Consider the following 13,572-nt stretch of genomic DNA (forward strand, 5'->3'; position numbering starts at 1 on the left):
TAAACATAATCCAGATAATTAGGAGCATCAAATGGGAAATGGAGAAAAACTATTGTATGAAAGGGAGACTCACTGACACAGTCTTTTTTCCACACTTGGATACCTCAAAATTTCCAAGGGGACCTTTTTCTCTGTCACATTGTGACACATACCTAAATGCTTATAGCTACAAACAACCTACAAAGGCTACAGTGTTGTGTAGTGCCATAAATACATGGCATGAATTATATAATATAGTATTTTATTAATACTACAACAAAGTAGGAATAATAAATTATACCAGTAGTACTATTACTAATAAAGACTAAAACAGTAGTTTCCCTAGATTGAGCTAACAGTTCAGCAATCTATCACTTTCTATAATCTTCCTTCAAATCTTTTGAGGGTCCCTCTTTCTTTCTTTACTGCTTTGAATACTTGAACAGAGTCTCACTGAAAGAAAAAAAAAGATCTGTACCAAAAAAGCTGCTTGATTTACTGTGCTTTTTTCTTTTAGGGTTTCAAGATTTTACTTGGGAACTTGAAGATCTGTTTTTGTTTTGATGTAATTAGTTGGTTCTGTAGTTTCTTTGGAGAAAAGGGTGATTTGGGTTTTTTCTTGATTTTTTCAGTGATCTAGGACAAGTATGAAGGAGCTGACATTGGTGGTGTTAAGTTGTGGAAGTGGGGTTGGATGAGAAATATGTTTGCCTGCTTCTTGGCTTTTGCTTAGGGTGAGGGTGGGGGTGGGGGGGCTAGACTAGTGCCAAAGTTTTCATCTTTGGCTTTCTTTTTGCTCTTTTATACATATTTGGGGCTTTTCCTTTTTAACTTTTTTTTTGAGTTAGTTGATTTGAGGGAATGAAGGTGTCTACTTCTGGCTTCAATTCTCAGCCTGAGGAAGGTGTGTTTTGTTTCTGTCTTATTTATTTTTGTCATTTTTTGTTTATTGAGCTTGAATTGAAGTATTCTTTGTAATGTATGTATGATGAGTAATTTTTTTCCTTTATTAAAACTTGGGAGTAAACTTTTTTTGATGTTTGATTATAGCAGCAGGGGAGAAGAAATGCCTGAATTCAGAGCTGTGGCATGCTTGTGCAGGGCCACTGGTCTCTCTACCACATGTAGGAACCAGAGTAGTGTATTTTCCTCAAGGGCATAGTGAGCAGGTTAGTAGTAGAACTTATATTTTTATGAAAGGGGGATAGAGGAAGGGAAAATGGAACCAACTGATTCGTATTCCCCGCGTAGAACTTAGTTTATGCCATAAACTCATTAAGTTAATTAAAGCATAGGTCTTTGACATGGTTGGTAGTAAATTCTTATGTTCTGGTTCTTCATGGTGATGCTCCATTTGAACTTTAAACTTCTTTTTTTCCTTTCATTTAATGGTGGGCTATGGGTATAAATAACCTTCAAGATTTAACCTGTGCCTCATGAGGTATGCTACTATTTTTGCACTTCCAGGCATGTTGTGCTTATGTTTTTCTGTCCATACGTGTCGGAAATAGGTATAGGACAGAAATCTTTCTTTCCAACTCTGGAGAACTAAGTAATTCCAGTGGCGATATTAATCTTGGTGAACAGAGCTGAGAAAAAAACATTATATAGTTGTTGATATAGTTCTTTTTTATTAATTTGTGAGATTCTTTCGTTAAGCTATTTCCTAGATTTGATCTTTCTCTTGATATAAGTCTGCATTATTTGGAAATTAAGATGTTGTTTGGCTAATTTTCGATGCAACAAAGAATAGAATGATCCATTGGATTCCTAGAATTTCTCTTATTTATTGGTGAAATGACGTTAGTTGCAATATTTTGTACTGAATTTTTTTAGTTTTGTATAGCTTGTAGACTAGTGGTTGGCACCTTTAATCTTTATGAGTCTTACAGGTTGCTGCATCCACAAACAAGGAAATAAATGGTCATATCCCTAACTATCCTGGATTACCGCCTCAACTTATTTGTCAGCTTCACAATGTGACCATGGATGTAAGTTTGACCCTATACATTCTCTTTGTTGTGACAATCATATGTTTTGGAGTGTTACCAGTGGGTAGAGACTGAAGAATTTCTAAATTACAGGCAGATGTCGAGACTGATGAAGTATATGCTCAAATGACTTTGCAGCCACTAACTCCAGTATGTTACATTCATCAATTCATTCGTTTTGTTTCGAAATTATTTGTAAGTGTTAATTGACTATTTCTCCATAGCAAGAGCAAAAAGACGTGTGCCTTCTACCGGCTGAACTTGGGACCCTGAGTAAACAACCAAATAACTATTTCTGCAAAACATTGACTGCAAGCGATACCAGTACCCATGGTGGATTCTCTGTCCCTCGACGTGCTGCAGAAAAAGTTTTCCCTCCTCTTGTAGGTCCATCAGTTGCACTCATCAGCATCTTTTTCCTTTTTCTTTTTGCTTGAGGTGTTTCATGAGCATTTGGTTTTTCAATATCCTGCTAGTGGGTGTTTGACTGACTTTAATTTTATCTTTCTTTTGCAGGATTACTCGCAACAGCCTCCTGTGCAAGAGTTGATTGGTAAAGATCTTCATGGAAATGAATGGAAGTTCCGGCATATATTTCGCGGTGAGTTTCTGTTCAGAGAGTTGATAGAGTAGTATTACAGCGAAAGACTTTGTTACAATGTTGTCATGGTGGTTGGTACCTTGATTTAAATTGGCTATCTTGAAAGTTCTTAGGGATTTTATATACTCTGCATTATTGTATGAAGTTTGAATTCACTACATTGTGGCGGGAAGTTTATGATGCAACCAATATACTTGCTGACTTCTGATTCTTTCTAAAAACAAATTCTGAATGCCTTGTGTTACCATTCGAAAAACAAAAACAAATTCTGAATGCCAATTCCCAGCTATAAAACTGATCTTACTGTGATAAATGCAATGACTACACCAATGGGTGAGTGCCCCAGTTCCCTGGCCGAATAGACCTTCTGCAGAGTGAACTAGTGACTATATAATACCTTGTACTGGCGGTTAAAACTCTGTTAACCTTTTTATATTTTAGAACTGAGAAGCTTCACTCTTTTCATTTAGCTTCTAAAGCACTGAAGATGACATAAAGAAAAAGTTGAAAATTGAGAATTCTTGTTTATCTCTTAAATTAAATGAAGAACCTAGTGCAGTAGTGTATGAATGTTTTGACTTAGGTTCTGTTGTCTCTTTCCTCTGACGTGGATTCATTATGGATGCAATCTGATCTTTTTCCTAGTTATTATCCTTTTATTGTAAGGCAAGAGGTTCTGGATTCTAGTGTTGAAAATTTCTGATTGCAGTGCTATGATTTATGAAATTGGACACTAATGATCTAATTCCTCGTACTTAGGCCAACCAAAGAGGCATCTCCTGACGACAGGATGGAGTGTGTTTGTAAGTGCGAAGAGACTTGTTGCAGGCGACTCAGTTATCTTTATCTGGTAGATAAATATTATCCTAGCTATTGCAGTTCCTTTAGAAGTTTCTGTAAACCATTTAAGACTCACAGTTGATGTGTATATGTGTTTATAAATTGTATGTATCTGAGCTGCAGATGCGATATGACTGTTCTGTTGCTTGTCTTGCATATCCAATAAGGAGGCTGCCAATTAAATGGATTTGTTATTTGTCTTTCCTTAAAAGGTGCACATTGAGTAGGTGGTTCTGTGGGGTCTGTTACATTTGCCTATGGTCTTTCCTTCTCTGATAGAATGCACAAACATTTGAAATCTCCACGTTTGTGTTGTATACTTGGGAAAGTTAAATATTTACTGCTCGAAAATTTTACAGCCAAGTATAATATATTAAGTTCATGAAGTTTAGGACTATTTAACAATTTTTACCTGTCAGCATGCAGTATATATTGGGTGATGGGTGCTGATGTACTTCTTGGGTCATTTTGCAATTAAAAAACTCTCTTGTTTCACCCTCTCAATTTTTTAGATCAATTTTTTCTACCTTCACGAATGTAGGGGTAAGGTCTGTGTACACAGCAAACCCCACTTGTGAGATTACACTGGATATATTGTTATTGTTGTAATTTTATCTGGCTAAATTCTGTCATCTCCCATCAGGAATGAAAATAATCAATTGCTTTTGGGGATACGACGTGCCAATCGTCCGCAAACTGTTTTACCTTCCTCGGTATTGTCAAGTGATAGCATGCACATTGGTCTTCTAGCTGCAGCAGCTCACGCAACTGCAACAAATAGCCGGTTTACAATATTTTTCAATCCAAGGTAAAGGTTGCGTTTCTGGTTAACTAATGGACTTAAGTTCACATTTGACATTTTAGCTTTGCAATTTCAGGGCTTGTCCATCAGAGTTTGTCATACCTCTCGCCAAGTATGCTAAAGCAGTGTATCATACACGAGTTTCTGTTGGCATGAGGTTCCGAATGCTATTTGAAACAGAAGAATCGAGCATCCGTAGGTAGGTATAATCTTCTAGAATTGTTTTGCAAGTATTCCAAATTACAAGGTCAGTTGGAGAATCAAATCTTTTATTGATAAAGAGGGACATTATATTGAAATGGGAGGGGGTGGACCAGGGGCTAGTACCAATTTCTCATTGAGTTTGGTGTGAAAATATTTCAAGGGATCTTTGAAAATTAAGCCAATTTTGTCTAAAAATGTTCTTGTTAAAATAAGGGAAAATTAGGAGTAGGAGATCATAATTTGGAGGGAGCTGCTGCCTAAATCTCTCCTCCTCAAAAACGTTGTGGGGAACTTATCTTGTTTGAAAGAAATGGAAATGCTTATTGCTAAATAAGTTTCAATCTAGGACGATATGAATTTCAGAGTTGTTTATGATTCAGTTTTTTCTGCCTTCTATTTTTGCCACAGTTCGTGATAATTTCCTAAGAGAAAGAAGATAACTGTCTTTTCTGTTTGTTATCCCCTTTTTCTCTCTAATTGATACAAATAGTTTAATCATGTGAATATATTTGGTCTCAGGTATATGGGCACAATTACTGGCATTGGTGATCTAGATCCTGCTCGTTGGCCAAATTCTCATTGGCAGTCTGTAAAGGTTAGTTCATAGCAGGTGGTCATTTAGTATTAAATAATAGGGATAAGGGTCTAAAAAATACCCTAACTTTGGTCGGATTTGCTGTTGCGATACTAAACTTTCATAAGGACCTATTACCTCCCTAGGCTATTTAATACCGTATTTTTTACCCCCTAAACTATTTAATAGTGTATTTTAAAGGTATATATGTGCCCACGTGGACACATTACTATTTATAATTTTGCATTATTTTTTATGTCCACGTGGACAAATATATATGTTTAAAATACGGTATTAAATAGTTTAGGGAGGTAATAGGTCCTCATGAAAGTTTAGTATCGCAACAGTAAATCCGACCAAAGTTGGGATATTTTTTAGACCCTTATCCCTAAATAATACATTGAAACTATGGCTACTTAAATCCTTTTAATACTTGTGGATTTCTCAAGTGCATGATGTCCATTTTGGTTTAGAATTTCATCGTCGACCCTCTTAATATGCAGGTTGGATGGGATGAATCAACTGCAGGGGAGAGGCAGCCTAGAGTTTCACTGTGGGAAATTGAACCTCTGACAACCTTTCCAATGTATCCATCTCCTTTCTCCCTTAGGTTGAAGCGGCCATGGCCACCTGGACTACCTTCATTTCCTGGTCTGATATATTTTTGCTGTTGTTACCGGGGATATCTGTATTCATCAATTTGATTCAGTTCTAATTTTAACTGTTCACTATCTTCTCATCCATTCAGGTCTATCAAATGGTGATATGACTATGAGTTCTCAACTTCCATGGCTGCACGGGGGCATGGGTGATCAGGGGATACAATCACTTAATTTCCAGGGATTTGGTGTTACTCCATTTGTGCAGCCAAGGTTTGATGCTTCTATGCTAGGTTTGCAGCCTGACATTTTGCAAGCAATGGCAACATTAGATTCTTCTAAGCTTGCAAATCAGCCACTTATGCAGTTCCAACATATCCCTAGTGGTTCAGCATCTTCGATTCAGAATCAGCTTTTGCATCCATCCAATTTGCAACATACTTTCCTCCAAGGCCTCCCGGAAAACCAACTAATATCTCAGGCACAGATGCTACAGCAGCAATTGCAGTGCCACCAATCTTATAATGCTCAGCAGCAACAGTTGCAGCGCCAGCAATTGTATCATGATCAACAACTTCAGGAACCCCATCAAGTACACTTGCAGCGTCAAGATCAGCAGCAAACCAAGGCTCAATTGTGTTCAGCTACTCGGTCACAGCTATCTCATTTACAGGTCTTAGGTTCAACAGGTTCTCAACAAACATTTTCTGATTTAGTTGGTAATCATATTAATACATCTAACAACAGATCCACCATGCAAAGTCTCCTGAGTTCAGTTTCCCGTAATGAAGCATCCACTTTCCTGAACATGCCTGAAACCAACTCTCTAGTGTCTCCTTCCTCATCATCAAAGCGAATTGCTCTAGAATCTCAGATCCCTTCACAAGCTCCATACATAGTGACACAGGCTGAAGTTTTGACGGTGCCTAATACTAAGGTCTCAGATTTTTCCACTTTGTTTTCACCAAATCCTGGCAGACAAGTTTTGGATTATCAAGCTGTAGCAGTTAGCCAAAACAATGCGCTATTTGGAGTTAATGGTATGTCAAACCTGAAGGGTAACAGTCCGGAGAACAGATCTTTACCTGTGCCTTATGCTACCTCTGCCTTCACAAGTACAGTAGGTAGCGAGTATCCCGTTAATTCAGACATGACGACTTCAAGTTGTGTAGATGAATCAGGTGTCTTGCAGTCCTCAGAAAATGTGGATCAAGCAAACTCACTTACAGAAACCTTTGTTAAGGTGAGTGTAAAATTTACTGGGAAAAATATGGCATTTTTTATTTACTGATGATTTAATGGCACATCTTTTTATATTAAAAAAATGTCTAGAAGTTGGGAATATTTGCCAATAATTTCTTGATTCACGTTTCTTGGTTCTGGCAGGTTTACAAATCAGAGTCCTTTGGACGATCACTGGATATCTCCAAATTTAGCAGCTATAATGAGCTGCGAAGTGAGCTTGCTCGCATGTTTGGCCTTGAAGGCCTGTTGGAGGATCCTGAGAGATCAGGCTGGCAGCTTGTATTCGTTGACCGTGAGAATGATGTTCTCCTCCTTGGTGATGACCCTTGGCAGTAAGTATCCAACCACTTGTTTTCTGTGGCAGGCTTGCTCCTACCACTAACATTTTTTGTGTGCGTTGGAGAGGGGGCAGGGTGGTTCTGTGTAGATATCACTTAAGTCAAATTATTGTCCTCGCCAATAGTTCGATATGTGAGGTTTTTGGGATAGTCTTCTGATGTTTTCTTACAGCCTACGAAAAATCAGTTTGGATTGGACCACCTCTAAAATGACTCAGAGGAAAAAGCTACATAGGCAGGTGACATCTCCAGTAACTTTGTCTACGGAGAGACTCGTAGTCGCTTCCTCTTTGGTTTACACTTTTGAACTTCCACAGATTATTAGTTTCTGCTCCTCTTTAGACATTATGAGCAGCTTTTGGTCAAGTGGAAACCGATCGTAGTTTCCACTTGAAATACTACCGATTGCATTGATCAGCTACTTAAAGATATCAACTCTATCGTTTTATATCATCATATTTCCCACTTACACATTTTCAAGTATGCTTATTTTACTGTATACACCAACAATGTAGATTTGTTTTTGAACCGTTACTCTGTCAATGCTATTGCGTATTTGTTAAACCTTTTAGTTATCACATTTTTAACTAATCTCTGTCTTGCTGCAGTGAGTTTGTGAACAGTGTTTGGTACATCAAGATACTCTCTCCACTTGAAGTGCAGCAGATGGGCAAAGAGGGCCTCGACCTACCAAGTGCTGGCAAAACGCAGAGGATCACTAGCAATGGCAATGGCTGCGATGACTTCATGAACCGGAACCACTCGTGTAATATTATGAACGGAATCCCCTTGGGGTCACTTGACTACTAATTTATGTTGCTTGGACACTCAAAATGTTATTGCACCTGTGTTGGATCCTTTGAAAATGCACTACTTTTGGAGGAGGATACGACACACACTCGTTGGCAATTTTGACGAGTTTGAGCAACATAAACTACTAATGAACAAGAACAACTAAGTGATCCCTAAGGTAAATGTACCATGTAGCTGCTAATATCAGCAATTCTTTGTACCTTGTTCTATCAATGTTATTTTGTCATGTATCTCTTCTACCTAAAAAGTAATGGGGTCAAGTCTCATTTGAACCTTGTACACCAGATAGTTTTCAATGTAAATTATTTAATGTTTATTGTTGTTATTTCTGTGGAACTACCTCAAGAGACATCTGTACAAATAGTGTTACTAGCTGAAGCAATGTTTTTTCTACCTGTTGTAATTAAGAATAGACTGATTATTTACAACCTATTGTGCTCAAATTCTAAGACTGGTGAACTTTAATTTGTAAGTGCATGATAACATATCGCTCGGTCTTAATTTGTTTGTCTTACTTTTTTGTCTTCAGTCCGCTTAAAAAAAGAAAGTCTCATTATTTTTTTTTGACAACTCTTTAGTTTAAGACTACCAAGATTAAAAAACATCTTGGATAATACATACACTTTAATTTGACCTCAACTAACAACTAAACACTTTAACTTTGAGTATACACATTTAGAAACCTCAACTTGTGTCCATTGTGTTAGTTGAACACTCTAATTTATGAACTAATCATCTATATACCTCTTAAAATTATGTGTCACGTTATTGTTGGGTGTCTACGAGACACAAGGAGACGAGTTTAATTGTTTAATTGCCCGTTGTGACTAAGATGAGATGTCCAAATGTGCACTTTTAAAGTAAGTGCTTACTTGTCAGTTGAAGCCAAGTTTGAGTGAGTCTATGTGTTATGCCTATATTCTACATTTCTTTAGTTTAAGACCATGAGATTAGAAAAATCTTTTTTATTTTCTTAAATTATTTCATGTCAAATCAAAATCAGATAAACAAATTGGAACATAGAGAGTATACTATAATTGTTGAGAGATTTAAACTTTATATACTGACAATTATTTGTACTAATAAACTAATATTGTACAAAACTCTAAGTTTTACTTTGCTAGAATTGGCCAAATACTAAAAACTAGGTGGAAAACCAGCCTAGGAGCAGATCCACAATGTAAGCGGTAGGTTCAACGGAACTCAGTAGCTTTGATGTTGACCCTTTAATCTTTTATAAATTTTACTAAATATGTATAAATATTAAATTTTGAATCTAGTTATTAGCACTTGAGGTCACTAGAACAAAATTCCGAATTCATAAAGTTCAAATCTTGGATCCATTCCAAAACAATTCAGTTGCTACCTAACTTTTTCACCACTCAGTGATAACCACACCTAAGCTTCTTACTGATCTACAAAGCTACATAAACACTTAAGTCTAAACAAGGACTGGTAGTTGGACCTGTTCTGTTTACCTCATTGAATTTTGTACAAACATATTAACATCTACTCACATTTTGTTCCTCTCAATGCATATAAGGTTGCATTGTTGTTAAGGGACAAAAGATAGTGAGAAAAAGAACAATGGAGAACCAACATCCATTGCTACCTAGTATACTTCACTCAACAGCTAAGTTATCAGACATATCATCGGACGAAATCGAAGAGTTCTTGGAACACAAGAATGTGTCTTTCAAGGTGTATCTCAAGTTGTTTGCTTGGGAATCAAGGCTACTTTGGCTTCTTTCTGGGGCTGTTATTATAGTCTTGATTTTTAACTATATGCTTGGCTTTGTCACACTTATGTTTGTTGGACATTTAGGTTCATTGGAGTTAGCTGGTGCTTCCATTGCTAGTGTGGGAATTCAAGGCCTTGCTTATGGTGTTATGGTATGAATTTAAGTTATATATACTAACAGTGTAACGATTTTTACGAGTTTACCAATTAATACTTATCATAGGGATTTACTTATAATTACCTTATAAGTGATCTGATTTTGTTGATATAAGGGTCATCCTAGTGCATGAAGCATCCTGCATTCACATAGGATCTAGGGAAGGGAAACACCTCAAGGGGTTGTGATGTTTTACATTGTCAATGATAGAACTTAAACTCATAAAAAGTTATTAAGATTGTTAAAGAGTTTCATATAAGTATTGATGATGCACTCGTTATTTCAAATCTTGGATTCGTCTGTATCATATCACTTTGAACTTTTCTTGACAACAGTTGGGCATGGCAAGTGCTGTTGAGACAGTTTGTGGACAAGCATATGGAGCAAAAAGATATGCAGTTATGGGAGTGATATGCCAAAGAGCAATTTTACTTCACCTAGGAGCAGCTTTTCTCCTCTCATTTCCTTACTGGTTCTCAGGGCCATTGCTTAAAGCAATAGGACAATCAGAGACCATATCTGAGCAAGGGGAATTATTCGCCCGCGGATTGATCCTTCAGCTATATGCATTAGCTATAAGTTGTCCAATGCAGAGGTTTCTGCAGGCTCAGAACATTGTTAACCCTATGGCTTATATCGCGGTTTCTGTGTTCATTGTGCATGTTGTGATCACTTGGCTGGTGGTTGATGTCTTGGAATATGGTCTATTCGGAGCTGCAATGGCACAGAGCTTCTCGTGGTGGCTGTTGGTCATCACTCAAGGTCTTTACGTCGTTTTTAGTCCTTGGTGTAAAGAGACTTGGACTGGTTTCTCCATGAATGCTTTCAATAGCATTTGGCCTTACTTCAAGCTAACTGTTGCCTCTGCTGTCATGTTATGGTAATTGGTTCATATCTCACAAACTCCCTTGACCCGGCCCATTTTCCTGTTTAAGTCGACCCTTAACCGGCCTGGCCCACCTGATGCATTTACCAATCCACTTCCTTTAAAAAAGAGGCCCAGACCGGATCCGGCTTGGGGGACTGCTTAGTGATCCATGGACAGCCCAACCCAGCCCAGCCCGGTCACCCGCCACTATCAATCAACAAATATCCCACAAACATACACTTGCATTTGCCAAAAATCTCTTCCCTCTAAACTACACCTAACAAGGGTCGGGGTCGATCCACAATCCGGCCCATTTAACCATTTTCGACATACCCCTTAATTGGCCCGGCACACCTCATGCATTAACCTATCCAATCCCTCTATATAATGGCATGGGCCAGTTTTGCGTATGTGACCTGTTAAGTAGACCAGGCCCGAGACCGTTTAGTGTCCCACAGCCACCCGGCCCAAAATCGGACAGCAGCCCGGCCCGTCTAGTTAAACTAAAAAAATCCCAATGATCAGCTGCTACTATCAACAAATATGCCCATAAACTAACACTGACTTTTGTAAAAATTAAGTTCTAAGTAATAATTCTTGATCTTTTTCCTTCTGAAATGTAGCTTGGAGATATGGTACTTCCAAGGCCTAGTGCTTGTATCAGGGCTACTTCCCTATGCTACAGTCTCACTGGACTCCATCTCTGTTTGGTAATGTAAAGAAAGATAAAAACCTCCTTTCTTTCTCTGTTACCATAAATGACTTTTTTCAGATGATACTCACAACTTTTAGTGACAATAACAGCATGAATTACTGGAACTGGGATATGCAATTTATGTTGGGACTAGCAGCTGCAGCCAGGTACTTATACATCAGAAGGCCAACTTTCTTGATAAGCGATCGGAGTATGTATAATATATGTGTATATCGGTTAGGAAAAGTAAACAGTGAATCCGACTGGCTATTTGTGTAAACATCCCATAATAGTTTGCTAGTTGCACATGAGGAATCAGTTCATTTCAGAGCTAATAGAGACATTATTGTATCAATATTAACATATTGATTGCTGAGAGTCTATCAAAAACAACCTCTCTACCTGCATACATCCTACCCTCTCTAGACCCTACTTGTGGAATTACACTAGGTATATTGTTGTTGTTGTTAACGTATTGATTAATTCACGTACCTGCAGTGTTCGAGTTAGTAATGAGCTTGGAGCAGGACATCCGAGGGTAGCTAAAATGTCGGTTATTGTAGTGAACATGACAAGCATCATGTTCAGTACAATTATCTGCATTATTGTGCTGATATTCAGAGTTGGATTCAGTAAACTCTTTACAAGTGACTCTGAAGTCATTGAAGCTGTTTCTCATTTGACTCCATTACTTGCCATTTCTGTTTGGTTGAATGGCATTCAGCCTATTCTCTCTGGTAAACAAGTCCTTAACATGTTGGCTTTTCGTAGAACTGTTTCGTTCTAGAGTTTAAGTTCTATGCACTGACAACGAAAAGAATATAGTACTTAAAAGACAGTTACATATAATCTTTATAATTACGGTCAAACCTCTTTATAACAACGCCGTTTGTTCAACTTAGCCGTTATACTGAAATATTGTTATAAAAGATGACTGTTATAGAAAGGTTTGACTGTATAGTGATAAGATAACTTGAAACATGTTAAGCTATTCTAATACTACACGAAATATTTACACTGTCGGTGTATATAACTTAAATCGTTTATCAAATTCTTAAATTTTTCTTGAACCTAATTGCTTGCAAAGTTTAGGTGTGGCTGTTGGAAGTGGATGGCAAGCTGTGGTAGCATATGTCAATCTAGCTACTTACTATTGTATTGGTCTCCCAATTGGATGTATTCTTGGCTTCAAAACAAGTTTGCAAGCAGCAGTATGTTTTTTTTTCTATCCTCTTAACATAATTGGATATCCAGACGCGCAAGTCGATCCGAACACCATAATTATCAAAAACACAAAAAAACTACGCCTCAATTTCAAACAAGTCGGAGGCCAACACACAAAGAAAATGAGTGGTTTTTTCCCTTCTTTTTGACAGGGAATATGGTGGGGGATGATTGTTGGAGTTGTCTTGCAAACATTCAGCTTGTTTATTTTAACAGCCAGAACAAACTGGAATACTGAGGTAACTTAGTAGCTGCTCCATTTTTGTTACTACATTCTACGTTTATAAGTCGTAAGTTATATTCAAGCACAGACAAAGGTGGATCTAGAGTGGGTTCAATGAGTTTAGACAACAAACTCACTCACTACAAATCTTAGATTCGCCTCTATACTTTAGTATGCATGCTTCAAATGATTCTTCTTCCAAACCATGTTAGAATTTATTTCATTGTTCCTAGATCGATATAAAAACAAACCATGTTAGAATTTATGGAGTAACGGAACAGAAGAAAGTGGACATACATAATACTAGAAGCGGATTCAGAATTTTAAGTATAAAAGGGTTCCTATAGAGACCTCAACTCCTCAAAAACTCATATTCAAAAACATTTATAGATATTTAGTGATTCTCTTCACATGTATACTCAGGATCTGAACAAAAGCTATTGAATTTTCGTAAATCCATATGTTTGTACTCTAGATCCGCCTCTACTTGTAACGTACTTAAAACTCTCAACTTGTATATTGCAGGTTGCAAAAGCTGCTGATCGTTTGAAGGAAGCTGGAAATAGAGTAAATGAAGATCTTGTAGACAGGCCTTGAAGAGAGTAACGAAGATGTAACAGAAGTGAAGAAGCCACGATAAAGCATTCTAAACAAAATAATACTATAATCGAAGTACAAG

At 37.4% G+C, this 13,572-nt stretch overlaps 2 protein-coding genes across 3 annotated transcripts; both read left to right on the forward strand.

Annotated features, from left to right (window-relative positions):
• Positions 1-239: 239 nt before the first annotated feature.
• On the forward strand, positions 240-8,302 carry LOC125861678 (auxin response factor 6-like). 2 transcript variants are annotated; one of them, XM_049541529.1, is made up of 14 exons: positions 240-883; positions 1,033-1,148; positions 1,872-1,970; positions 2,064-2,120; positions 2,195-2,353; positions 2,487-2,571; positions 3,331-3,421; positions 4,055-4,219; positions 4,290-4,412; positions 4,937-5,012; positions 5,495-5,642; positions 5,740-6,833; positions 6,977-7,167; positions 7,782-8,302. In XM_049541529.1, exons 1-14 carry the CDS (start codon positions 841-843, stop codon positions 7,981-7,983), a joined length of 2,649 nt encoding a protein of 882 aa, XP_049397486.1. In that variant the 5' UTR covers positions 240-840; the 3' UTR covers positions 7,984-8,302. The 2 variants fall into 2 exon arrangements, with proteins under 2 accessions (XP_049397486.1, XP_049397487.1); XM_049541530.1 differs by having other exon boundaries at positions 1,036-1,148.
• A 1,271-nt stretch (positions 8,303-9,573) lies between these two features.
• Positions 9,574-13,553, forward strand: LOC125861215 (protein DETOXIFICATION 41). Its single transcript, XM_049541160.1, has 8 exons — positions 9,574-9,879; positions 10,220-10,764; positions 11,376-11,462; positions 11,557-11,613; positions 11,945-12,183; positions 12,539-12,657; positions 12,823-12,909; positions 13,419-13,553. Exons 1-8 carry the CDS (start codon positions 9,574-9,576, stop codon positions 13,488-13,490), a joined length of 1,512 nt encoding a protein of 503 aa, XP_049397117.1. The 3' UTR covers positions 13,491-13,553.
• Positions 13,554-13,572: the final 19 nt, after the last annotated feature.

The sequence above is a fragment of the Solanum stenotomum genome, chromosome 4 (genome assembly GCF_019186545.1).
Source record: "Solanum stenotomum isolate F172 chromosome 4, ASM1918654v1, whole genome shotgun sequence".
In the NCBI taxonomy this organism is placed as follows: Eukaryota; Viridiplantae; Streptophyta; class Magnoliopsida; order Solanales; family Solanaceae; genus Solanum; species Solanum stenotomum.